At 51.1% G+C, this 26,304-nt stretch overlaps 1 protein-coding gene across 14 annotated transcripts in view; it reads right to left on the bottom strand.

Moving 5' to 3' along the window:
* Positions 1-26,304, bottom strand: part of BCOR (BCL6 corepressor) — a 129,509-nt gene that overhangs the window by 13,644 nt on the left and 89,561 nt on the right. For 6 of the 14 annotated variants that reach the window (XM_017954131.2, XM_017954132.2, XM_009197407.4 and 3 more), the window contains exons 2-8: positions 14,366-14,491; positions 12,942-13,020; positions 8,842-11,673; positions 8,137-8,190; positions 7,470-7,656; positions 889-1,152; positions 161-505 (exon numbers count right to left, since the gene is read on the bottom strand). In XM_017954131.2, the coding sequence (XP_017809620.1) occupies positions 161-505; positions 889-1,152; positions 7,470-7,656; positions 8,137-8,190; positions 8,842-11,673; positions 12,942-13,020; positions 14,366-14,451 (3,847 nt within the window). In that variant the 5' untranslated portion in view covers positions 14,452-14,491. The remainder of the gene's footprint in view (positions 1-160; positions 506-888; positions 1,153-7,469; positions 7,657-8,136; positions 8,191-8,841; positions 11,674-12,941; positions 13,021-14,365; positions 14,492-26,304) is intronic. The other 8 variants (XM_017954133.2, XM_017954134.2, XM_003917586.5 and 5 more) reach the window with 3 other exon arrangements.

The following is a 26,304-nucleotide window of genomic DNA, read 5'->3' as shown; positions in this document are numbered from 1 at the left end:
ACAGGCAAGGACATCAAGAGAGAACTCCCTGCCTGCCACATCCTCCTTGAAGTCAATTGCTATGGCCTTCTAAGGTCCCCTCAAAAGCCCATTCCTACAGAGAGTGGATGACCCACCCTCCAGGAGCAGGGTGAACACTCAAGGGGTGGCCCCTGCATACCTTGTTCATTGTCACTGGGTTTGAGAGCCTCTTCCGACCAGCTTCTGTTGCCTTTGGCCTCTGCCCTTTTCCTGCCAGGTTTCTCTTCAGTGATGTTAGTCCCCTGAGGAATGGCCTCAGGCTGAGTGGCCTGGGTCACTTCCTTCCTGCTTTGCCGGCCAGGTTTGCCGTCTGCTGCTGACACCTGCTGCTCCCACCGTTCTCTAAGGTGCAGCAAGTGGCGTTGTTTTTTAGGATGGAGCCCTGTTAATTCAATGCACACCTTCAGGTTGGTCAGCTCACTATAATGTGGGTCTTCTAAGTGGTTAGAGGAACTGTTTGTCATTTCCCTCTCAGGCCAGTCATCTAATGGAGAAATAACTACAAATTAATCAAAAAGCCCCCTGGGGGGGAACAAACTGTCTTACGCATCACTAATGGGGTGGGGGAGGGGGTGTGTGGTCACTGGTCTCTGCTTTTGGGAGGGGGCCTGATAGTCTTTGGCCATCTGGGTTCTGGCTTTGGGGGAGGGGAGGTGTGGGTGGCTCCCCCCCGGGGTCTCCAGGGTGGGAATCTCACGAGGCAGTGTGGGAATGGAGAGGTCCGCTCCACTGCTGCGCCCCACGGCTTCCCCTCACCGATTCTGTCTACAGGGGCAGCGCGCCGCACATCCACATCTCCTGTCCATCCACTGTGGCTGCATGCACAGGCCCACCCCCCAGCAGGCGGGCGAAGCGGACAGGGCTCACCTTTAGAGACTCGTCGGCGTTTGGCTTTCAGCAGAGGGTCCTCTGGCACCTCCTCCGCAGTGGTCTCAGTGTGGCTGCTGTCACCTGAGACTTTGCGTTTCCTGTCCACCCGGAGGGTGGGGCTGTGTGGCATGTCCGAGGCCACCTGGTCTGTGGGAGGCTCGCTCAGGGGCTGCCTCTCCACAAAGTACTTCTCCGCAGAAAGATCTTTGTCCTCTGGGGCTTCAAAAGGATCGTGGTGCTTGTTTCCAACAGTATACTCACCTGGGGGAGGGGAGACAAGAGGGCATTAATGAAGCCCGAAGGTCGCCATGAGAAGGCAGGATTTGGGGAGCACGTGGGACCACCGTGCCCAAGGTAATCAGCTATTGACAGCTGCTTCTTTGGAGACTGGTGTCCTCACACATAGCACAAAACCCTCAGAAACAGAATTTTCCAGAGGAAGGGTACATTGAAGACAAGTAAAGCAGAGTGAGATGCATGTCACACTCGTGACTTTCTCCTTCTCCCTTCTTATGGTTGGGAGCAAGAGGGAACCAAGAAAGATGGGGCGTCAACGCTACGTTTTTTAAAGCACTATAGTCCTTTTAGCAGAAGATGCAACCAAGCTGGGGCTGACCTAAAAATCTTCATGGGAACATCTACTGAGGTCATTATTTTGAAACAAATGGCAGGCTGATGGGATAAAAACGACCAAATATCCCCAAAATGTCATCTATCGAAGGGATAACACCAATATTCACCTAGGCCAACCGGGGAGACGAAGAGGGACAGGAGACAAGAGTGTTGAAAGAAGGCCTAGGTCCTTGATGGGCAGCAGTGATCCTCACTCCTGGGGGGCTCTGGGCCTACAGTCCAGGCCAGAGGGAGGCAGCGAATCCCGGCAGACCTAGGCTGCTGGGAAGAGGGGCCTGGCAAAGCCAAAGGCAAGGTTTCCTAACACATACACGAGTTCAGAGAAAACTTCAAAGAACTCGATTTGCTGGATGCACAGATGTGAAACCAATGGCTTGGGTTGTTCTCATTTCCTGTCCAACACAGGGGAACCCCCTTGGGGATGCTGGCCATCCCAGCTGACACTCCTCTTCACACCCTCTGTCACAAGCAAGCATCTCCAGACATCCCCTCATTGTTGGTGTGTCTTTCTCATGCCAGGCCAGCGCCTGCAAAACCGCTCATTCCAGGACCCCTGTGCTTGGCCTATCACGGGCCGTGGGGCTTTTCCTTGAATCACCTCAGCCCAACATCACTTCCTACTTTTGCTCTAGCCCACAAAATAGCTCATTAACTGCTTTGCTGGTCACAAGTTTTCTAATACACAATGAATATAAACGATAACTACTTAATGACCACTGCGAGGTTAAGGTGTCAGCCCTTGGCCCGCTGAAATGATCCCTCTCATCACCAGGGTTATGAGTCTGGTGTCTTGGTAACTCTGAGCTAGGCACACAAGTCAATTTCTAGATGAAATAAGCACACACCTCATCCGCTGATCTCATTCTTCCTCTCCCCAACCCACTTCAAATATTACTCCCACTCCTGACCAGCCCCGCTCACCCGCTTCTCTCGGGGGCATTCCCAGCGGTTCACGGCAGTCAGCTGTGGGGGTGAGCTTTACCGGGGTTGTTGGCTAGCCTGTGCTCTCAATGGTGTGAGGACCCATTCACCTCCTCTTCAAGGGTGTTCTAAGGGGGAACAGATGGGGCTGCATCTATTCTTGCAAAGGAATGGTAGAATGTCCCCAACCGTTCCTCCTCATCCTCACTCACGACAGAGCACTGTATGGACAGGGACGGCTGGGCCTGGGACTCGGCATCCAAGCCTCCACCACGGAATACCACCCCAGGTCTCTGTAGGTACAACCGGCACTGGATGGACACCCAAAAACCTGGCCAAGGTGGTATTCTGTCACAGCAGCAGCAGAAGAAAACACACAAGCTGCCCAAACCTTACACTATGCAGAAGTGGTGACCGCTGCGCTCAGCCTGGCCTGGGGATGCAAAGAGTGTGGGCTGCTCTGTCTCTTAACCACTCTGGCAGTAACAGCGTCACTTTACAGTTTGGCCCCCTTGAGTTGTAAAGTGGGACTATTACTGCAAGCCACCTCCCCGGGTGGGCTTCATAAACACGGTGCGGCAGGGCAGAGGGTAAGGCTGGAGAAATTACTTACAAAAGGACGCTAAGATCCCCAGACCAGCTTGATTTTTAGCCCTGATATTTATGAAAGTTTAAGACGTGAACTGACTGTCCTAGTTATATACCATTTGACTTTCTGGGGTCAATCAGCCGCCCCTGAAAGCCCTGTGGGAGGAACTGGGGGTACGATGTAAAAATGTAAAGACTGCGTTACGAAGCGCCACATGTCAAGGTTAAAAGTGTACTTTTATACTTTTAAAGTGTACTCATTTCCCCTCCCTCTAGGTAGGAGAGACGGTTCGAGCCAAGTGGTTTGAAAGCAGAAATGACTGGGTAACGTCACCATGCCTTCCTGGGTCAAAATGAGGCAGCAGCTTAGCCAGTGTGGGGCCCCACCCAGAATGAACTGCCCTGTCTTGGCACCCTTCCCAGAGACACCCCCCATCAAACCCCCATCAGATTAAGAATCTCTCAACCCTAGTGCTTTGGATTTGACTTCCACAGCTTCCATTTGAACTCCAGGTCTCACACAGCCACCTGTATTTGTAACAATCTCAACCAAGTCTAAGGCATCTTTCTCAGGGAGAAAGTTTTCCATTGGAGTTTTGACCTTCACTGCAAACTTCCTAATAGTGAAATGAGTTTATATTTCACCTACCTGGCCTTGTGCCCAAACTACCAGTATATTTTGTCCACAGAAAACCACCTAGAAGACATGTGATCACTTATTTCACAGACTGGCATCAACAGGCAGTGACTGACTGGGGACCTAGTCACTCTGCTAGGGAGCACCCCCATTGACATGGGGAGGTCTTGCCATCTGTCTTCTCTGGGGCTTCCCATCTAGAAAAGCTGCCCAGTGCGGGTGGGGAGGGCTCCCCTGCACACACCACCTTCTGCTCCCTATTCATGGGAGGCCAGCAGGCTAGGACAAGGGATGTGAAACACACATGATTCCTCCAAGTCCCCACCATTCCCCATTCAGCCAGAGAGGGCCCCCTTTTGCCTCCTGAATAGTCCAGAACTATTATCAGGAGCTCTCCACTGCTGCATCTGGGGTTCACTGCAATCATGCCTGCTCACACACAGCGTAGATGCTTCTTGTCCGCTCTCAAGAGGATCTTTCTGCAAACAAGGCCTATTTTCCTTCCTCCAACCCCTGAGCCTCTCAATGCAAACATCCCAATTCCGCTCAGTGAAGGCCCCCAAACCTTATGCTAGGGTTTCCCTCCATGGGCCAGTAATAATCCTGAAGAACACCCACCTTGACTGCCAAAGATATGCATGGCAAACAGCTATGGGGGCCCATCATGTCACTTTCCTGTACACTTCACTTGGACCTCCCTCAAATGGGGCTATTCTTACCAGTACCCACAGAAATTACTCGAGGGCAAAGGAGATGGGTGGATAGACAGAGATGGAGGGATAGATAGGGGTCCTAACCATCAGGGTCTTCTTCCATTGCAGTTACTTACAGCCCTTCTATGAGTGGAATGCCATGTGCCTTTGGTCATGAGATCTAGGCAGATGTGAACACAGTTGAGTCCTATACCATCTACCACTTGCTCCCTGAATCATGGCCTTGTAAGACACAGCACATATATCCCATAATTTACCATGGCTATGCCATCGCAATACCTCATAGAAGCATCGCCATGGCAACATTTACAAGTCACCGTGGCAACAAAGCAACTTCACCACTGTTATAACCATGCGCAGTAAGCCCTAAACAAGATGGCAGAGGACTGAAATTTTTGAGGACTGCCCATGACATCTACTCCCTCTGCAGGTAACATCACCTCCAACAGAGGCCAACCATATTATAACTTCTACCTTCTCCAGCACAGGCATTGGTAGTCATCTGTCTGCCCAAACTCAAAGTAGTTTACAAAGTACATAGGGGCTGCTGTCCTGGAAGAGAAGTTTCCTGAGCCAAGAAGTCCCATGAAACCCTTTCATTTTCACTCAATGCTTTCTCCAGCTCCCACTCAGGCATTGCCACTGAGTGAGTCCTAGGTCCACACAAGTCAAGTAGCTGCCAAGCGAGACAGACACCCAAATTCAAGAAGGAAGGGCTAATATGCACATCTAATATGTATCAACAAAAGTAAATCAATCAGTAAAAATAATAAAACTGAAAAAACAAAAAAAAAAAAAAAAGGAAGAGCCCAACACCTCTGTGTTCCCTACCCCGTCTTCAAAATGCCACTGATCATTCCTATTAATGAACCTTCAATTTCTGAATGAAAAATTCAGCGACCCATACTATCACTAAGAGTCAATGAAAATCCTAACCACGGTGTTGTCCAGTTAATTCAGTTTTCCTAAACAAGTCCTCCCAACAAGATGCACCCACATGCAGGCAGCTGAGGCCATACAGGCAGCACCTGCCATCTCAGAAGCTACTGATGCTGCAGGAGTGGAAGGGAGAGGCTTTGGGGTGGCATCCTCTACCCTCTTTGTGACCCCTGCCTGCCCCAAATCCCCACCTCAGTTTCCATATGCTCACAACTTGGCTCTGGGCCACAATGACACCCACGAGAGACGTGATGGCCGAGACGGCTCAGTGAATTTGCAGCTGAACGGATCCAGCGCCTGCTGTCCCCTGGATGAGATGGCAGTGGCAGCAGCAAGGACAATGTTTCCTCTAGGTTTCTCCTCTCGATCAACCACAAACCAATGGTGCCCCAGCTCTTCCTTGGCCCCAGTATTTAAAAAGGAGCCTTCACCCTCCCCTACCCCTTTTTCTGCTCTCCCTGCCATGGCTCATTACCTGAGGAGCACTACGTGGTGACTTATGGCTTGCGAGGCCCCGGGTGCTCCAAGAACACAGCCTGTTGGTACGAAGCTTGGAGGGACTTACAGAAGGGGAAAGGGAGGCTTTTCTAAATCATGTGGGGCTCGAGCCCTGCTCCCCATTAGCCACACCGAGTTACTCAGATGTGAATGGAGGGTCTGGCCACGTTACTCAAAAACCAGAGCAAGGGCAAGAAGGCTGGAAGCTGGCTAAGTTCCTGTCCCTTCCTCCAGGCCCCCAGCCATCTACTCAGAACAAAGAGGGATTCTCATGTATGGCATTCCCTCTCTTAGAAGCACCTTCCCCCTCAACTCGGCCTTGCCCACTTCTCCCAGGTCCCTCTGACAACCTTCCCAAGAGCTGGTGTTGAGGCAACTCAGAAGGGGGGCTGCGAGTTGGCAGCAATCATCAGGGAGGGGCAAGGCTTTCTTTGCCACTTCTCCCAAGAGTGGCTTGGACTTCCCGCCGCCCTGTAGCCACCCTTCGAGGAAGAGTGAACAACTTCAGGTACATTGAGTCCTTGTCACTTGAGTAAGGCCACCACCTACTAGCAACAGAAACTACCTTCTTCAGCAATGACTTACAACAAATCAGTCCTGCTTTAGCTTACCCAGGATCCTGGCAGGTGGCCTTAGTCTGCTCCCAGGGATGAGCTGGAAGTGGAGGGAGGGGTGTGTGCTCCAAGTAGCAAGAAGCACTCTCTCCCTGATCACACATTCTTCCCAAACTGTGTCGGGCACCAATGAACTGCGTTGTGAATGTCAAACCTCCGATGGCCCATGGTGGGGAGCTCTCAAACATACCCAACACTTTCAAGTGTCCTGTCTCAGGAGGACTTTGCACCCACTCCTCCAGTTAGTTCACCCAGACACCCTAATTCCCCTTCGCCCAATGAGGTTTCTCATGTTGCAAGCAGACCTAAAGCTTCAAGCTTGCACATTTAAAAAAGAAAGAGGAAGACCTTCTCCACTTGCTACCGACACACCTTACCACCCTGGAAGACTCCTGGGCAAATCCCAAAGTCAACCCTGTTGGTTGGGGGAGCGGTGGGGACGGGACCTGCTGTAAGAACCAAAGGGAGTGTCCTGAGGAAGATACTAGCTTTCTCTTCACATCACTTCCCCTCCAAAATGCAAGTTGCCCTCTGTCCGGTGAGAAGAGCCCCCCTAATGCATGCCAGGCTGTCTTGGATTCTGTGGCCAATTCTCCAATTCTCCCCCACCCCCTATGGTAAATCATCATGCTCTTCTTTATGGTGACTTCACCATGTTCATTCTACTTCAACAACATCTATGCCTTTGGAGGGAGAATATAAGGACTCTCCATTCCACATCAGACTGTCACCACAGGGGTGGGGCAGGAGATGGCTGGGAAGTGTCATTCCACTGCTACAAAATACAACCTGTCCCTGTACCAAATTTGCTACTGTCATACCTCTGCTACATTGTGTTACATTAGACTGTTATCAGCTCTAGAACCAGTGCTTCTTTGGAAAAAAAGATGTGTCCCAGGAAACTGTCTTTCACAGACGCCTCATTCCTGGTTGCCACCATTCATAAGGACAGTCGGCCCTTCACTCCATGCATGGCAAAAGCAGCCCATTTCTCCGAGTAGACCCCAACACAGCAAACTGCTCGGGTTTACTTACATCTCTCACTTTCGTTCTGGTCGGCAATGGCCTCCTCCAGGGCGACCGACTTTGGCTTTTTGTCCTGATTTCCTTTCAACCTTTCCCAGTCGGCTGGGCTGAATTTGCACATCTCGGAGTCTTTGGTTGCTGGGTGGCCACCTTCTCTTTCTTTCATCTCCAACTCTGAGAAGCGCATCATTGCACGCTAGAAAGAGAATGGAGATGGGGAAAAAAAAAAAAAACAACACCTTACCATAAAAGCTATTTCATTTGCCTTATCTTAAAGGAAAGTATTTTCAAAGAAAAGTGCCCAAAACCAACCACAATTTATGAGATGTAACTCAGATATTTTAAAGTTTAACAGATAAAACTTAAGAGTATCTATATGTAAGTAGTCACACATTCTTTATTCATAAAGTCATGTGTATATAGATATATATGCGGTGTGTATGTATATCCACACATACACTATTGCATACAGACAGACATTCTCTTTTGAAGGTAAATAAAACAAAACGAAAACACAACGCAAAGAAAACAAAACAAAAACACAACAGAAAAGAAACAAAATACACAATGAATAAAGACGACCATGGCCCACAAACTTCCCTTTGTATATTTGGAAATGAAATTTAACTCAAAAGGTTTATGTAAGATTCTAGTAATAAAAATTTGAAGAACTGACCTCACAGTAAGCAGCGGGTAGACATAAAATACTGTCCTCTTGTAATCCTTCCATCTATGTAATTAAAATGGGCACTCAATGGATCATTTAGATAACTTCATCCATTTTTATAAGCATAAACCAATTTTTTTCTTAACATTGCAAAACAATTTGGCTTTATTCATCTTTTAATTAAAAGTAAAATATCTTAAGGAAATTCCTATACAACATCTACCATAATTCACTAGCAAATTAAATACACACTGTATCCCTTTAAGCAACCTTTTTTTTTTTTTCCTTTCTTTTTGGTGAAAAATTTGCATGAATCCCACAGACATGCGGCTGCTACACATCACCAGGTATCAAGTAAGGCATTCTAAGGAGCACTTCTAGGTATATTTGTTATCTTACAGGCAGAGAAATCAAAGCAATTGATAGGTAAACGTCATGCAGTCTTTAGATACCCTTCACTATAATTAAAACATCTGTTATCAGCAATTGAGTGGAGTTCCCTTATAATCTACAGAATAACTTAAAGCATCCAGACACGCCTCAGTGCTACCGCTCACGTTCTCTTACTGGCCACATTGCATACATTCAAATTACCACAAGCTTCATTCACCAAATCTGCCTGGTGCCCTGCCCTACCATACTCCCCCAGTCCTCTTTACACATTAAAAAACTGACAACCGGTAAAGTAACTGAAATTCAGGTGGGGGGGCTCACCTGCAATGCCCGCTGCTCCCGGCTGAGCTGACTGGAATCTGCATACAGTTCGGTAGTGACACATTTGAATCGGTCACCCACGTAACCCGCTGAGTTGGCGATTCTCTTTGCCAGCTTAGATGGCTTCGGTTTCAGAACTTTGCCATCATTTGATTCAGCCTCATCGGCTCCATCTTTGGTGTAGGTGGGGGTCACGTCCACACTTGGTGGGGCACTGCCCACACAAAATGGTTTGGGATCCTCCTGGGTTTTACCAAAAGTTACAGCAGGGCCATCGCTCCCCAGAGTTGGCTCCAGGAATGGAGTCGAGACTGGCAACCCTAGGTTCTCTTTGTTGGTACCTGCCACAACACTGTCCTTGCTTACGCTGAAGACTGGCTGTTTGAAAGTGTATGTTTCGTGGAAGTCACTGATGCGCCCCAACTCCTCTCTCAGGGCGATGAAATCACGGTGCTGCTGCAGGGCCGGCTCAGCTGAAGGCTTAGGGGGCTCAGCGCTCTGGCCAACGCTCTCTGCTGCAAAGCTGGGTTTGGACACGTTTGTCTCAGTTTTAGCATCTGGTTCTTCTCGGAGAAGGTCTACGTAGACAAGCTTGTCGCTTTTGACAACAGTCTTCCCTTGATTCCAGTTGGGGTTTGGCTTTAGGTTCTTGTCGGTGGGGACATCTGGATGTAACTTGGTGCTGCTCGTTTCCAAAATCTCGGAAAACCGATTCCGGAGTGTTGGGTCCTCGTAGCGTGCTCTCTCATGGGACCGGGACCTCCTCTCTGGTTTCTCCTCTTTAGTGATCTCTATGGGCGTGTGTGGTATCAACATGGGATGCACCATGCCCAAACCCAGGGCATCTTGGTAGGTCACAAACTCTGGACGGCCGGTGGGCAGCCCATAGGGCAGTCCAGGCTTTGGGGCAAGGTGCCCAGGAAACAGACTGCCATTGGGTAACAAAACTGGATGAGGGTAGACAGGTCCTTTGCCATGTAAAGAGAGGGGACTTACGGCAATGCCCTCGGGGGCTGGGTAAGGGAGGTAACTCCTGGGGTAGGGAATTGGTGGGGACCTGAATGCCTCATTTGGAGACAGAAATATAGAGCTTGGTGGAAGGCCGTTCTCGTTTGCTTTGAAACTCGGTTCTGGGTTGCTGGCTTTGGCGCCCTTGCTGCTGGTGCTGCTACTGTGCTTGGCAGGAGTGGCCGGGGGCTGGCCCACGTGCTGAATAACGGATGGTGTGGCGTCTACGGAGCTCCTGCTGGTTTTGGTGCCATCGGCATTGGCATTGGGGGCGGGTGACGCAGAGGCTGGGCGGCCTGCACTCGACACTGACCCTGAAACGTTAGTAATGACGGCATCCGTGCCGCCCATGCGCGGACATGATGAACTCCGCTGCTGTGGTATTGCCCAGTCCAATGCCTTGTTTTTCAGTGACATGCTTTTGCCATTGTTCTCTTCGTTAGGACTTGGCCCGGGCACCACCCAGGATGAGGGAGCAGTGCTGATGATTTCAGATCTATAGATAGCACAACCATTTCCTGGAGGAGATAGTGTTTCTTTCGGAATCTCACTTCCGGAGAGCACTAAGCCACTTCCAGCCCTGCTGTGAACCAGGACTGTGGGAGCCATCTTTTTCATGTGGTCAGCTTTGGAAGCATCTACATCCACCACTTTAGAAGACAAGTCTAGTGGCTTATCTGTGACATCTTTGGTAACGGTCTGCTTCTCCAACAGTGGAGGTGAGCTGCCGTCTTTTCTGTCTTGAACCGCTGTCTTCCGGGCATGCCCGGGCACTGGCTGGGCACCTTCGCCCCCTTCCGGAGCCTTGGGATACTTGCCGTTGGAGAGCCTGGCCGCGGGGAACTCGCTGCTGACTGTCATGTATGGCTTCGACAGGGCAACTGAAGGAGAGGTGGAGATCCTGGCATAGTGCTTGTGGAACTCCGAGTAGGTGTCTGCAGAAGGCTGGGTGGGAAGGTGGACTCGGGGTGAGGGCCGAGGCGAGGGAGGCAACAGGAGAGCTGTGTCCCCCGGCAGGCCACTGGTGACCGCCTTGGCAGAGGGAACCCTGGGCTGCTTACTGTTCTGGATGTGAGGATAGGCGTGGGAATCAACGGGATTCCCAGGGCTGACACCCATCTTCCACGGGAGGCTTTTGTCTGCGCAATGGACGAGAGGCGGGATGGCTGGGGAGGCCGAAGGTGTCGAGAGCCTCATGGGCGATGCCAAGGACGATGGGATGTGGGGACCGACGTAGTGAGGTGGTGGCAGGTAGAGAAAGCGCTCCCCGTTGGTGCAGACTGGAGAATACAGCGGCTGGGCCAAGCTGTAGGACTGCTGAGGTAGCAAGGCCTTGTACATGTTCAGTGAATACTTATTTGGCGAGTCGAGGAAAGGGTAGATGGCTGGCGTGGCACCCTCCATGTAAGGATTGACCCAGGGCAGCCGCAGATAACTAGCACCATTGATGTTGAGAGGGCTCTGTTTGTCACTGGCAGGTCTGTCCAAGCCCAGTGTTTCTGCTGTGGCTACAGCACTTTTTTGTATTCCAGGCGGTGTTTTGTATATAGCACTGAAGCCATTTGGGGGTTTTCCAGAGACGGCGGAAGCCTCCACTGTCTCGGGTGTATTCGGTTTGAACTGCATCTCTGGATTTCTTTCCGAAGAAAACCCAAGGCCACCTAGGGTGCCCGTGGCAGCCTCCCGACCTTTCTCTGAGCCCAGTCCACACAAGCTAGAATAGACGATGTTTCCGGGGACCCGGAGCCCTTCTCGGATCAGGCCAGTGCGGTCCATGCTCAGTGCTGCCAGGCCATCGATTCTATGGGCCGTGCTCGCATCCACCTTTGCAGAAGAACAACACGGGTGTTACTGGGGCACTCCTTCAAGGCAGCAGTACCCGAAGACACTGCCAACTAGTTCAACGTGCCATCAGCCTAAACATTCAAGCAGAAAGGGTTAAAGACAGGCTTCAGCGGGTGGGGATCTGTTTCCCCTTCCCTTTATCCAAACCCCTTTGCTGCCTGCCTTCTCACCTCTCAACTAGTATCCTGGAAGCAGGGAAAACGTTGGTCCCTTTGGACTGGAGGCCCATACATTAATTCAGTCATCTATTAAGTCTGAAGATTTTGGCCAGGCGCGGTGGCTCACGCCTGTAATCCTACCACTTTGGGAAGCCAAGGCAGGCAGATTGCCTGAGCTCAGGAGTTCAAGACCAGCCTGGGCAACACGGTGAAACCCCATCTCTACTAAAATACAAAAAAAATTAGCTGGGTGTGGTGGTGTACGCCTGTAGTCCTAACTACTCGGGAGACTGAGGCAAGAGAATTGCTTGAACCCGGGAGGTGGAGGTTGCAGTGAGCCAAGATTGCACCACTGCACTCCAGCCTGGGTGACAAAGCGAGACTCCGTCTCTAAAAAAATCGAAATTAAAAAATAAAAATAAAAAAGTCTAAAGATTTTTACCTTCTCAGCAAAAATTATTTGCTACAACTGAGAAGCCACCAACTCCAAAACTCTCAGCATCACCCTCATGGAGTACAGAATTCACACTAACCCTCCCTGGGCTTGTCAGGCTTGGGGGTGGGTGTTCACTTCATTTCCCCTGGGTGCAGGAAGGCATGACTTAACAGAACAAGAAACAATCTTCGATGGGACAACAGGAACAGAAGACTTTAGCAGCCTCATTTCTAAATCAATAAAGAGGCCATGGGTCAAACTGTGGTTGTGTCTTCTGACTTCTTCTCCCTTGTGTCTGAAGTGACAGTCCTGTGTTTCTTATTTTACTGGAAAGGTAAACCCTAAGGGGCTACTTGGAGGCTGGAAATTTATCCAGCTGGGAATGCTGATGTGGCATTCAGCTTATGGAAGAAAAGACAGTACACATCCCACCAGTCACTAGGGGACAGGGACATGTGTGGCGAGGCAGGAAGGCAAGACAGGAAGAGCTTGGGTGGGGGCCTTGTCCTGTCGCAGAGGCCTCCGACTCAGCCCTGCTCTGAACCGCCACCCCTACCCCATTCCCCACCCTTTAAAGGCCTGCAAATTAATACGATTGATTACAGATCACTGATATGCAGATATGGCATCAACAGAAGCTGTTAATCTCTTACCACGCTGTGGTTCAAGGGATTCTCTTCCCTCAGTTCCAGTCTGGCTTTTGAAGCGTCACCATCATTTACAAGGATTTTCCTATTTAAAAGGATATACCAACTTCATGAAAGCATTCCTCACTAAATCTATCTTTCACAGATCTCCCCAGAACAGACCAGTTTCTACTAACCCAATTCTTAAAACTGTCCTTAACCCTCCGTCCCCACCAGCTGTCAATGGCCCATATTGAAAGTTGCCCCCAAATGGTGATTCAACTTGACCAGGAAAAACAAAGGAAATGCAAAGCTTTCATGAATCACAAATATGATGTCCCCAAGGTAGGTAAGCCAGAAATTAAGCAAAACCACTTCTCCTTCAAGATCTTTTTCTCTAGAGGTCAAGTAGGCCAACTGGAGCTCGGCTGTCCCAGCCAACCCTTATAAACTCTCCTGGAGGGTAGACATGAAGTGGTAACACAGCCAAATACCAAACGGGGCTGGAAGGCTGGAGTCTACGGGCTGGTGGCCTCAACCACTTCCGTTTTACCCAGGAGGGTAGGCTTTCAAAACTTTTCCCAAAACAAAGTTAGGGACCATGTCCTAACCATGGAAACTGGTTTCCATGGTGATAAAAAAGCCATATTTGACTGCCTTTGTCAAAATGACAGGGGGATACACACTAGTATCATACAAATGTCAGCTGTTCCAGGCTGAAGAGGAAGTTGCACATCTGTGCCAGGCTGCTGCGGCTGCCCTGGGACTTGTTATCAGAGAGCATCGATAACGAAAGTGCTTGGTGCCAACTTCCAAATCCCCAGGATAAAAATCGCTGACAAGCAGCAGAGGAAAAGTTTCCTCATTACCCCAAAGAGCAGCTTCAATCATCTACTGCTTAGCTGCCTCCACCCCACACTCCAAAATTACTGATTAGGAAGCATAACAGAGCTGTCTGGCAACCAAAAGCAGGTGCCAGTGGCCTCCTGGAACACGCAGCAGAGGACAATGAGAGATCCTGGGCTTCAATGAAGGAAAAGGGTGGCGCTCTCCCCATTTATTACTGAGCAAACTATTTGTTTTAAAAGCACATCGAATGCTGCTCCACCTGGGCCCACACTCCTGACATTTAGAGTTAAAGCAGCATATAGACTGGGATTAATTCTCCTTCATAAATATGAAATAATAAATTAAGGACGAAAGTGCACTGAAAGGCCGCTTTAGGGGCTAATCTTTTAAAGGGCGGCAATGCTTCGCTGAGCCAGGTTGCCTGTTAAAACTGTAAATCAAGAGCGGACGACTAGGCAGGAGCTCTTTCTTTCCCACCCCTTTTGGGCCCACGGTGGCTGTGAGAAGGTGAGGGGGGCTTCAGCATGGACATGGGCTCCACTAAGGAGCGTGAGGAAGGTGCCCACTCTCCCCTCAGGCCTGGCCCAGGTGGGCGCATTCACCTGTCTTCGCTCGCCCCACACATGCGGACCCTCTCGCTGTTCATCCAGCTGTGAACGTTCCCATACAGGGGGGTTGCTGAGAGCATGTCGTCTTCTGGGATGGCAGCTTTGCTTCAAGCGTCTAGTCTGTTTAAAGGAAAGAAAAAAAAAAATCCCAGGAGGTTCAGTAAAGGAGAGCCAAACAGGGAGCTTCTTTCTAGGTGATTCATACAGGATGCAGATCGGGAAGGCAGGCTGTGCCTGCTGTCTACAGTGGTCTGGGAGCCAAGGACAGACACCTGACTCGAAGGGACAGCGAAGGGGCAGGCAGCTTCCCTGGTAGGAGGTGCTGGGGCTGGGGAAGAAGTTTAATTCGAAACAGGCAGCCTCATCCAAGGCACAGAATGCATCCAGGACACACCACAGCACCCGCCCACCCCCTTTCCTCTGAAAGTGTACAGTGGTCATTCATTCTTGCCACTTGTTAAAGAAGGTAGAGAAGACTTGATTCAACAAGGGGAGGCTCTGACAATAGGTTCAGGGATGCTGCATCACTGGGAGGCACACAACTGATCTTTCCTGGGGCCAAAAGGGTGCAAGAAGGGTGGAAGGCACAATAGCGAGGTGAGCAGCAAGTCCAGGTCTCAAACTACCTGCGTTTCTAGGGCTGAATTTCCAAGGCTGTCGTGTGTGCAACTTACAGATTGAGGGTGAAAAAGAATCGGTGGGCTGGTGACCTGTCCCACCGGAGCCCTGGATTAGATTAAGCACCTAACCCGGGTGGTTTTGCCTGGAAGCTACAGAGGGAGGCGGCTGAGTAATTCAATGACGCCTGCTCGCTGGGGACGAGAAATCATTAGCGAGCACAGAAGTCTTAGCAGCCCTGGCTGATGGGCTCCAAGCCGCTGGCACATGGAGAGCCAGCAGAAGCCACCCATTTTCCACCTCCTGGGAGGGGGAGGTTGCCAAGGCAGAGGAGCTCAGACCACCTCCCACCCCCTCTTACCTCCTCTGCCCACCGCCCCCACCCACATCACATTCTAGTTTGCTGCATGAGTGAAGGGTCAGGACAAGCTGCATTTTATTAACAGGATTATCACGGCGCGTGATTTATCCTCGTGCAGGATTTTAATTGCTCTTTGGAGGTTGAGCCGTTTCTTTTGACTGCGCTTCAGCCCATATCCTGCTGTTAAATGCTGGGTTAATAAGTAGGGGAGCCTTTAATGCCTGGGACCGATGGCCCTCGGCAATTCCCTGCTCACAAACACATCTCAGTGTCCCTTGTCCGGACTGGCCATGGCATTTTTCCACGGGACCCAAACCTGGGTGTGAAATAATTGGTGTGCAGATCATCAGGGGAACTTTCTTCTCCTCCCTCACACACCCACCCACACAGTTTCCGAAAGCCCAAATGTTCCCTAAGTCGACACATTTCCTTTGTTAGAAGGAAAAAATATGCAAATGCTTGCTTTTACACTTTAGCACACGGAGCAGACTGCCAGGTCGGTTGGGTTGGAGGCACCAGGTCCGGGGACTTTTCTGTGAGAGTGACTGAGGGTGGGGGTTAGGGGAACACCTGGGGGATGGAATCCCAAAGCCGGTCTGTACTTCCTCATTTCTTTGTCCTAACTAGGTCTTTTGTCCACCAGCATCCCCCATGGGCCCCCATCCATAGAAGAACGTCTGTTAATCAAAATCCACATACACCGACACACCACGTATAGTTAGAGCTCAACAATGAGGCTGGAAGAGAGAGAAAGGGTCCAAGAAAAAGGCAGAAATCTGCAGAGGCATCAGGCATGATGGGGTTCTGGAAAGCTACTTCCCTAGGAAGGGTCTCCAGACAGCAGCTCTTCCAGTGGGCTAGCCATAGCGCCCCCAAAAGACTGACTCAGCTGTTGGGGAAGGTTCTATAAGGGTTCGTGGGCTTTTCTTCCATCTTGCAAATACACAAATCAAGTGGGGAAGGCCACCACTAGTGCTGGGCAGACCACAAGACACATTCAATGTAGTGGCAGTGTCCCCTCTCTGGCCCCTGCTGCCCCTTCTAACAAAAGGAGGACATCCTGGGTAGGATAACAGAGAAGGTGGAGCATCATTCCCGGGTGCCAGTGTGTCCCCGTCATCAGGCTACAGCAGTGGGACTGCACCATGCCATCCCCTCACTGTGCCATGATGAAATGCAGAAATTACATCATGCACCAAAGGGTCACTCAATCAAACCCCCAAGAAAAGAATGAGGGAAGAAGTGTGTGCCTAATGAGCCTCAATCTTCTGGTGTCCCCGTTCTTAAAAATTGGCCACCCCTTTAAAAAAGCTGCCTCCGGCCGGGCAAGGTGGCTCATGCCTGTAATCCCAGCACTTTGGGAGGCCAAGGTGGGTGGATCACCTGAAGTCAGGAGTTTGAGACCAGCCTGACCAACAAGGAGAAACCCCGTCTCTACCAAAAATACAAAATTAGCTGGGCGTGGTGGCACGTGCCTGCATTTCCCAACTACTAGGGAGGCTGAGGCAGGAGAATCGCTTGAACCTGGGAGGCGGAGGTTGCGGTGAACCGAGATCGTGCCACTGCACTCCAGCCTGGGCAATAAGAGCAAAACTCAAAAAAAACAAACAAACAAACCTGCCTCTTACCCACCTCCCTTAAGTAGACACCTCGTGCAAAGGACCTCCCGGCACCTTCTTGGGAAACAGAATCATTATACTGAGGCCCAGCCCCGAAAAGGCCAGCGGCTGCTTCCCTTCAAAGGACATTTCTTCAGCAAAGGCCACCTGGACTTAGCAGAAATGTGACTGCGGTTTACAGGCACCTGGACCTACTGGGTGCTTTCAAAGCATCTCCCCTTCTCCAGGGCTCCTCCTTCAGGGTTTTCCATATTTATGGTGCAGAGATAAATGATACCAGCCATCAGAACGAAGTGTTCTCAAATGCACAGGGTCAGATGGAGGGTTGAGGCTAGCAGAGCGGTTCACTGTCGTGTGTGTGTTTGCGTGTGTATGTGTTTTGGGAGGAAAGGGGTGGAGGATGGGGCTGAACATAAAAGCAAAAGGGGGGAACACATTGTTGGATCCTGCTGTGGACTTGTGCATACATGAGCGCGCGCGCGCACACACACACACACACACACACTTAAAATCTTTAGCTGCCCCATGAACTTTTTGTGAACTGTTTAAAAGTGGAGGTCTGTTGAACAAACAGCGGCGCCACTGCCAGCCATAATTTCATTGCAACAAGCTAAAGACTTTTAACTCTTCGGGTTCCTGGCCAAAGATGGAGGAGTGGAAAGGGCCAATGAGCAACGGCCCTGGCTCGCAGGAGGCCCTCCTCCTGGGTGACAAAGAGCAGTCCAAACCCACAAAAGCAGGGGCCTCCTTTGCAAAGGCCATACGGCTCACACCAAGCCTCTACTGAAGAACAGGGGTCACCCTTACCTACACCCCACCCTGGTTTCTCTGGCATGTACAATGAAGGGGACATTGCGGTAAGAAACAAAAAGAGACTGGGAGGCAAAGTATAGGGACATCGAACTTCTAGAAGCTGCTGTTGAAGGCTGGGGCCTTTTTTTATACCTCTAAGGCCAAGTGCTTCGAAACTGATGTTGCTGACCCTTGGCAGCAGAATACGGTGGAGAGGGCAAATGATCTGATTTCAATGACAAACAGCGCCTCAGGGTGCTTTGCAGCTATAGATGAAGCTCGTTTGCTTTTATTTTTCAATGCCCACCTCCACCCCCCACTTCTTCCAAATGCAGGCTATGCTTCCAGAAGTGCCAAGATGTGTGAAGTCACTCATGAAAAGCACTTTACAAGCACCAACCTGTTCCACTGTGAGCTGCGAAGCTGCACCTTGGATCTGGGTTTTAACCCCTTTTTCTAGTAGTGGAGAGAAGTGGATAAAGGTGCTGGATAGGGATGAAGGGGAAAGAGGGCTGAGAAAAGGTCAGATGGGGAGAATGTGGGTCTCTAAAGAACAGACTGGGAACTGTTCCAGCTGCCTGCTGGAACATCCAGGGCCAAGTGGAGAGAGCTGGCTTGCGAGAAGCAGGCATGCACACTGCACACTGCGTGGTCTCTAGCTCTTAGCACCAAGGAAATGGAACGCATAGGAGAGCTTGGGTCACCCTCGACAGACTCTTGAGTAGTCATTCGCTCCACAGCCAAGGGTTATCGTGAGCGCACTGAGCTTGGCCTGGACACTGGGGAGAAGGGCCTGATTGGCAGAAGGGAGTCGAGGGACCAAGATCATAAGCCATCACTCCAACCTCGGCATCCTTCAGTAGGGGCACACCCACCCTCTGTGAAAAGATGTGAGGGCAGACCACAGGTCCCAAGTCTTGGCCCCTTTCCTTTCCCCCCACCGCCGCCCCCTCCTGCACTAGGCCACTTTCCACTGCCCCCACCCTTGAGGCAGCGACCAGTTAAAAGTCTGCGTATTACACTTGTCAAGTGGCACTGACAATATGGAAAGCATGGCCACCAAACTACCTCTGCTCACGCCTCCCTGCTGTCCACACAGGCACTGAGAGGGTGGCCCATCTCAGGGTCTTTTCTTGGGATCTCTCTCACTAGGTTCCCCTTGTCCCCACCGGCAGCTATCCAGCAGTTAATGGCCAGAAGGACTGGAGAGGTTCGCAAGCAAGGGCTTCCAGCTCAGGTGGCCAGGCAGGCATTCCCAGCCAGTGTGCTGGGGTCCTCTGGCCCAGGACTCTTCAGGGGAGGGGTCTCGCTACTGCATGGCTGGTTCTCTGTAGAGAACATGGTCACCACAGCCTCCCGGCTCCCACCCTTACCCACCGCGTGTCTCTGGGCAGGTGGCCGAACCTCTCCAACCTTGGTCCCCTCTGTAAATATTTGGCATTGTGTTTTCCAAAGGATTAAGCTGCACTATGGACTTGAGTTTTGCCTGGCAATAGCTGGTGCTGGCCACGTTTAACCTCACTAAATAGCATCTGACTCTACTAAACATACTGTGTAGTAAGGACCAGAATCACAGCGCTGTTTCTTTGGGGCAGTACCACCTCATCCTGCGGGGGAGACTGAGGCAGCAACAGAGAGGGGGTCAAAGCAGGGAGGGACCTTCAGCAGAACTGTGTAGATTTTACAGAAGCCCAAAGCTCACCACCCGCCAGCCCTTCCTGGGGTTGCTCCAAACACAGACTGCGTCACAGCAGCAGCGCTGTGCTCCGGGTTTCAAGGAAGGGACGGGTGAAGAAGTTCCTATTTTAGGATGTGGGGGGGGGGGGTGGGGTGTGTGGGGGTGGAAGATGAGAAGAAAAAGCTCTTCCGGATGTGCAGTGTGGCATGGGTCCTCCAGGTCTGCTGGGGAGTAAGAGACCCCAAGGCTGCCCCCCAGGTCCCTGGGAGGCAAAACCGCAGGCTTCCAGGAGTGTGGTCGAGGGAGGTGGCTGGCCTGGTCCCAGCCCCTCCCCCGAGAGAGTTGGGGGTGAGGGAAGTGATCCAGCCGGCCCAGGTGCTGCCTCTTGGCACACTCCAAGCCACAGCCGTAGCCTGCAAGGGCATCCCCGCCCACACCTCCAAGTTTTGCACTAGTAAGAGGGAGGGGGAAGGGGAAACTCGCCGGCCCGGACCATTCGAGCACCCAGAACCTTCCCGGCCTCCTCCCGGGGCGTCGGGGTCAGAGCGGAGAGCCACATCGGCTGGGAGCGAACTTGGCCCCGGCGAAGAAGAAAGGGGGAGGGGCGCCCCCTCCCCGGGCTGAGGCGCTTCAGCCCGGAGCGTGATCGGTCGGCAACAAAGGGATTTTCTCTCCCACCACACACACCCGTGCTGCTCGGGGCTCGCCCGCTCCTCCTCGCCGCTCCTCGGCGGAGGTCCCAGCGCTCGGGGCCGCACCACGGCACACACCCACGCCCTCGCGGCGCGCCCCCGCCGAGCCTTCCAGGAACTCCAGCAGGCTCCCCGGAGGCGGCCCGACCTCCCCAGTTCCCGACCCTAAGTAACCCCTCGGACCCTAAGACCTGGCGCGCTCTCCGTGGTGCCCCTTCCCGAGGCCTCGCCGCACCTTCTGTCCCCATCAACGAATCTGACGAAAGGAAACTTTGGGTGGGCGCAGGGAGAATCCGAGACCTCCCGGGAAATGCCGCCGAGTCCACCGGGGGAATGGGCACGGCAGACCCCTCCTCGCAATCGTTCTGGGTTCCCTTCCGATCATACTAGAACGCTGCTGCTCTGAACGCTTCCCCTTACAAAGATGTGAGCCAAGTGTCGCCTACTGTAACGTGGGAGGGGTGCGAATCTCGGGGATTGAGGTCCGGGGTGTAATCTGCAGGGACTGACCCTAAGGGTCGCTGCCGAACCTGTAATGCCCGCTACACTCCCCTCCTCCAGGCAGAGCCCATGGCCCGGGGTCAGGTGTCCCCAACCTCTCTCTCACAGGCCAATGGGGGACACTTGCCCTTCTCCCCGGATAATCTGTCCAGGCCACCCCACCAGCTTTTTGTTCCTTTCACTTTCCTTCATGGTTTTGCCACAGGGGGAGTCAGGGAACCACGTGTGTATTCAAGAGAGGGCGAATTTAGAAACAGGTGTCCCCTCACAGGAGGCCACCCAGCAACAGAAACCCAAGTCAAAAGCCAGGAATCCCTCCTTACTCTTCTCCCCACTCCACGCAAAAAGAAACCACTTGCCCCCTTTGGTCTAGTCCTTGCAGAACTGGGTCCCCACTTGGGAGTCTACACAACCTGGGGGCAAATCCAGAATAAATGTTCCACACCACGCCTCCAAAGGCTGTGTCAATGAACTTTTGTTTTCACCAGGGCTTTGTAGGAGTAAAACAGGAATGCCTTCGCCGCCATCCCCCACCCCACCACGGAAGGGAACAAGCTATACCGTAAGGCTAATAACAACAGCTTATCATTAGTATACAGAGGAAGCACAAAGGAACTTTTAATGCATAAAAGATGTCTAAAAGGCAGGGGTCCTGCGATCTGCAAGTGAGTCTCTCGCTGACTGTGCAGAGCCTGGGAGTCCTAGAAAGGCTAGGATGAGGGTCAGAGAAGGAGAGGGGCACCCACTTTCTTTACAAGGAACAATAGGAATCCCATGTCTGCTACTCAGTCATGGAACTCAGAGCACCCAAAACAAAGCCATGGAACAACTGCGGTATAGATGGGGGCCCATGAATTTTTGTAGCTGTTCAGGGCTTAATTACTCCTCCTTGATCCGTGGGACTAGACACGACACCGCCAAGGTTAAAATGCCCCGAACAGCGCCGAGCAGATGTGAGCGAGCTGGCAGACACGCAAATGAGGCCTGCCTCGGAGCACGATAACAAGTGACTAATACATTGCATATCGTTGAAAGAAAATTATTTTTCTCTAATTTGCATTTGCTTGGGGGAAAAAAAGCCAACGCGAGTCCCTCCTCACATGCACAAGTCTAATCCTGGAAATACAGCCCGGCTGCTTTAAGAGAGCTGGAAGGAGGGAAAGACTGCCAGTGTTTTGGCGTTGCAGGCTTGTTTATCTTTCCGCCTTTCCTCCAAGGCGAAACTCGTTTTGCAAGCAACATTCCTACAGAAAATGGCACACGTCATAAAAAGAGACCAATTTATAGAACTGGCACCGAAGTTCATGTCTCACTCCAGAAGCATCTCCCAGCTCCCCATCGGAAACCCAACTAGATGTAGAAGTCCATGTTAAAACTTAGAGAGTAGACTTGGGGAGGGGGCGGTGCTGGGCGGGGGGAGGAGAGAATGAACTAGATTTGCAGATACCCTGTAGGCTGTACATCCAGAGGCCAAAGTCACGCGGAAGGGTAGAATATAGAATTAAGTCAGCCCTAAATGATCTTCCAAAACGCAGGGAGGACCAGGCAGGTGCCAGGGCTTGGAAGGCTTCAACCTTGGGATTCACGGGGGAGAGGAGTGAATTTTTACACCCAGCTTGCCCCAGGACGGTCCAGAGGCAGGTCCACATTCTTTGCCATCCTAAGTCCACCTGCTTGGGCCAGCCACGAACCTCCAGGACTGGCCTAGTGGGTAACTGCCGCCACCAACTGCTCTCCCTCCCACCCTGGCGCCTCTCTGCAGGGCCTGGCAGGGTACCAGGAACTCAGAGAAAGCCTGTGGCTGTGGGCATCTAGTTGATGAAGTCAGAGTAGGTGGTGCTGTGGGCAGGCTTCAGGACGCACCTTTGGGTCCTGCAGTTGAAGGCAAATGTGTTCTTGAAAACGGGAAGGCTTGGGAGAAAAGGTTAAGGCATGTGGGTAATCAAAAGCCAATCTGACCTCCCTTCCCCCCAAAATACACCCCCTTTAGGGTACTGAACCTGCACACTTGCATTTCCAAGCTGGAAACAGTGCCGAGTGCACAGAACACAGCACCCGCCTGTCTCTAACTTGTCTGAATAACAGGGCCATTTCAGAGGGGAACAACGGCCTTCAGAGCCTCTGCAATTTCCAGAAAGCTTTCAGTTAATAACACATTCTTTCCAATAAGCTTACTTAGGGCTGAAAGTTATTTTCCCAAATCTTAAAAACTCTGTCACCAACAGCTGAGGACCCAGTTCAACGGATCCTGGCCAAACCCCACCAACACGGTGACACTCACAGCCCCGTGGGCCTTCTCCCGCCACCTCTGCCTCACCACAAGTTCCCTAAACCACAACATACAAACCATCCTGCATCCCACCACAATCCTGGGAAGTCATAAAGATGTGTATTGGGGATGGGGGGTGGGTGTGCCGTGGAGCTTTCTCTCATCTGGGGATGCGCTGGCCAGAAAGTGGCCGCCACCTCTGCAGCTCGTCCATGGGCCTGCATAGTGCGCGCTTTGTGTAAGTGCTGAGGAGGCGCAGCGCTGCTCGCGCGCCAACAGCTGTCACATTATTTGCACTCGCTGTAAACAGCCTTCACATTCCCCCCTTACCACATAGTTAAAGCCAGACTAACAATCCACAGTTAGAGATCAAACCAACAACAGCAGCATTGTGTCTGCCTTCGCTGCCTTCGCACCAAGCCCAGCAGCTGGCAGGTTTCTCCGGAACAAGGGACCCCTTCTCCCCCTACCCCTCCAGGCTCCAGCCATGGCTAGCCAAGGAAGCATGCGTTTGTCAGCGCTGTTTGTTAAAGCAAAAGAGCACCGCCATTTCGCAGAGATTTCCGTGTGGCTCATCAGCCCTCTGCGAGAGTTTACTCCTTCTGGAAGCTCAGGGAAGCATCATGAGAATAAAGGTTACGGAGACTCGCAGGGTTGGTTTCCATGCTCAGCAAAGTGGGGTCTGGCCAGGCTGGGGCCGGGACAGGGAGGTCTGCCCCTCTCCATGCCATGTCACAGAGGCCAGACAGGTCTGCGCTTTCTGCAGCCCTCAGCGGAATGCTTCCTGTCTTTCGGAAATTGCCCAACTCACTGAATACTTACTGGCCGCCCCACTGATCAAAATGTCTCCTTTATGATTTTTGGTTAAGTTGAACATTTCCATAATCGTCATTATTAGTGCAAATTACACGCCTAATCGGTCCTTAAATAGATTTTAATTAAATAAGCATACAAGGCTCATTTTATGACTTAAGAAAGGCATTACTTTTCGTTATAAACTTTCCACCAGGATATCGAATAACGATAGCAGACAAATACTTATTCTTTGAAAATCACCAATAACCGATGGGCAGAGTATCATGAAACATACCCTGTTCTACCCTCTGGAATCAAAGCTGAGACCAGACATATCACAGTGGTACAACTTTCCTCCTGGGATGGGAGAGAGGATTTCTTCCTCCAAAGCACTATGTCTGTCTTCCTTGTGGCCAGTAGAAATAAACCCCCAGTGCTGCTTTCCCTACCCATCTGATGAGATTTCTCTAGCTGATGTCCTCTAGCAACCACTCCTCCCCCACCACCTCCATCCGTTTTCCACCCCTTCGCCTGCTTAGAGTCCTGGTGCAGAGCGGGCAGGCTGTGCTTGTTAAATGCTGTGTAAAATGCTGTTAATAAAATAATAAATACAAAGGATGGAGGCTGCTGGTTCCACTGGTGTTTTGACTGGAAATGCCTTGGCACTTGTCATGTGTTTATGGGAGGGCAGACAACGCTAGGATTTACATAGTTTGGACATTTCTGTACTTCATTTATTCTTTCCTAAATGACGTAGGCCTCGAGCTATTTCAAGTTTGCATTTGTACAGAACTGTTAAATGCCTAGGAGTTTCTCCAATTAAACCAAGTTTAAAATCAGACCCAAAGCTGGAACATATACTCAGACTTGCCCAACTCCACCTTCAGCCTCGGTGGCTGGAGAGAACAAACAGATCCTCGAAAACAATCAGTCCTCGAGCTCCCCACCTTCACCCCCCTCTCCAGGAGGGCCCCTAGGGCAAAGGTTAAGGCGTCTCTAGATTCCAAGCCTGGCCCAGGCTACACACTGAGGCAATCATTGCAGTTAGGCGCATCTTGTCCATAGACTACCTTTAAAATCGTGGGCTAAAATCGGGGGGAAACTGCTGGCCTGGTAAAACCCACTGTTCACAAAACAATGTCAGCAAAGGCTGTAAGGCATTCTTTAGAGAGGGACCAGGGATTCGTGCCTACTGAAGCTCTTTCAGCACAAAGGCTTTTAGGGGAAGAAGGGAAAAAGAGGGAGGAGGAGGGGGAGAGGAGGAGAGAAAGGGAGGGAGGGCTCCTGTTTCAGAGCAGGCATCCCCTGAGAGTCAAGAACCAAGTGTAGCTTCAATCAAACACTGACTTTCCCTCTGGGAGTCGAGTAGGAAACCTGATCACAGTAGCTTACTACCGGCCTGGATCCATACAGGTCTGGTTTTCTTCTCATGCTAGTAATTTTTTAAAATACATATCGATATAAAAGAAGCAATCCCTGGCAGACTTTGTTGAAAACCACATTGAGCCCTCATAACATCCGGACTTAATCCTTATCAAACAAACCACAGCACCTCTGGCCTCTGCACCAGGCCACCCCCTCTCACCTCTTCCAACCAGGTCTTGCCCCTCTAGACACCATCGTTCCCCCCCTGAAATAATGCCAGGAAGCCTTGCCAAAGGGTACCCAGATACCGGCTCTGAAATAAGTTCCTAACCATATAATGATCCCACTTGGGGGGCGGGGGAGAAGCAAGTCTTTTCATATGGAATCCTTTAAAAGGCAGAATGCAAACTACGGTAACAAAGGGAAAGAGGAACCCAGGAAGACGGACCTAGAATACCCTTGTAGGGGAGATTAAATCTGCATCCTTGGGTCCCAGGACACAGACCTAGCAAGTCTCAGGGGGTCTCAGGGGCAGGAGGGAATGGAGGAGCAACCTATAGGAACATGACAAGTCATTCAAAGCAATTATTCATCCTTGAGGCCTACTATGTGCCAAGTATTCTATTTAGATCCTAAAGGTGGATAATTATTCCCAGTCTTACAAATGAAAAAACTTACTGGGGCTCAAAGGCCGTAAATAACTTGCCCCCAAGGTCACACAGCTAGTAAAAAATGGGCCACGGTCAAACTCAGTCCTGGAGTTGCGGAGAGGAGCCAATTATTGGTCTAATTGTGCCATTTGAAATCCTGATTTTCACATACTGTCTCCTCTGAAAAGCTTCCTTAGGCCTTATGTACCCAAGAACGAGATAAAGAGTGTTTAACACTTACGTTACTTGGTCTACAGTGAGCCTCGAACACAGTTTCTCCTATATCTAGTCATCTCCTGGTCCACTCAAAGTCTTTCACCATTTTCCCCTACATCCTACAAATCTCCCTACGTTGTTATACCCTGGTGTAAGGCCAATGCTCTCAACAAGCCTCCCCTTTCCCATCCCTCCAGCACCCCAGAATAGACAGGGGTAGGTGGGTCGACTCCTTTCAGGTCTCTGGGAAAAGTGCTGACTACTGGTACTAGGACCTAGGCTTGCCACCCCAGTTTTGCCACATAAAGCAATAAATCAAGTTATCTAGATAGAGCAAAAGCCATTTGGAGGAAGCTCCTCCATCTACCTTTCCTAGG

This window comes from Papio anubis, chromosome X (assembly GCF_008728515.1).
Source record: "Papio anubis isolate 15944 chromosome X, Panubis1.0, whole genome shotgun sequence".
In the NCBI taxonomy this organism is placed as follows: domain Eukaryota; kingdom Metazoa; phylum Chordata; class Mammalia; order Primates; family Cercopithecidae; genus Papio; species Papio anubis.
The sequence above is the reverse complement of the archived record's forward strand: the minus strand, read 5'-3'. Positions and strand labels throughout refer to the sequence as shown.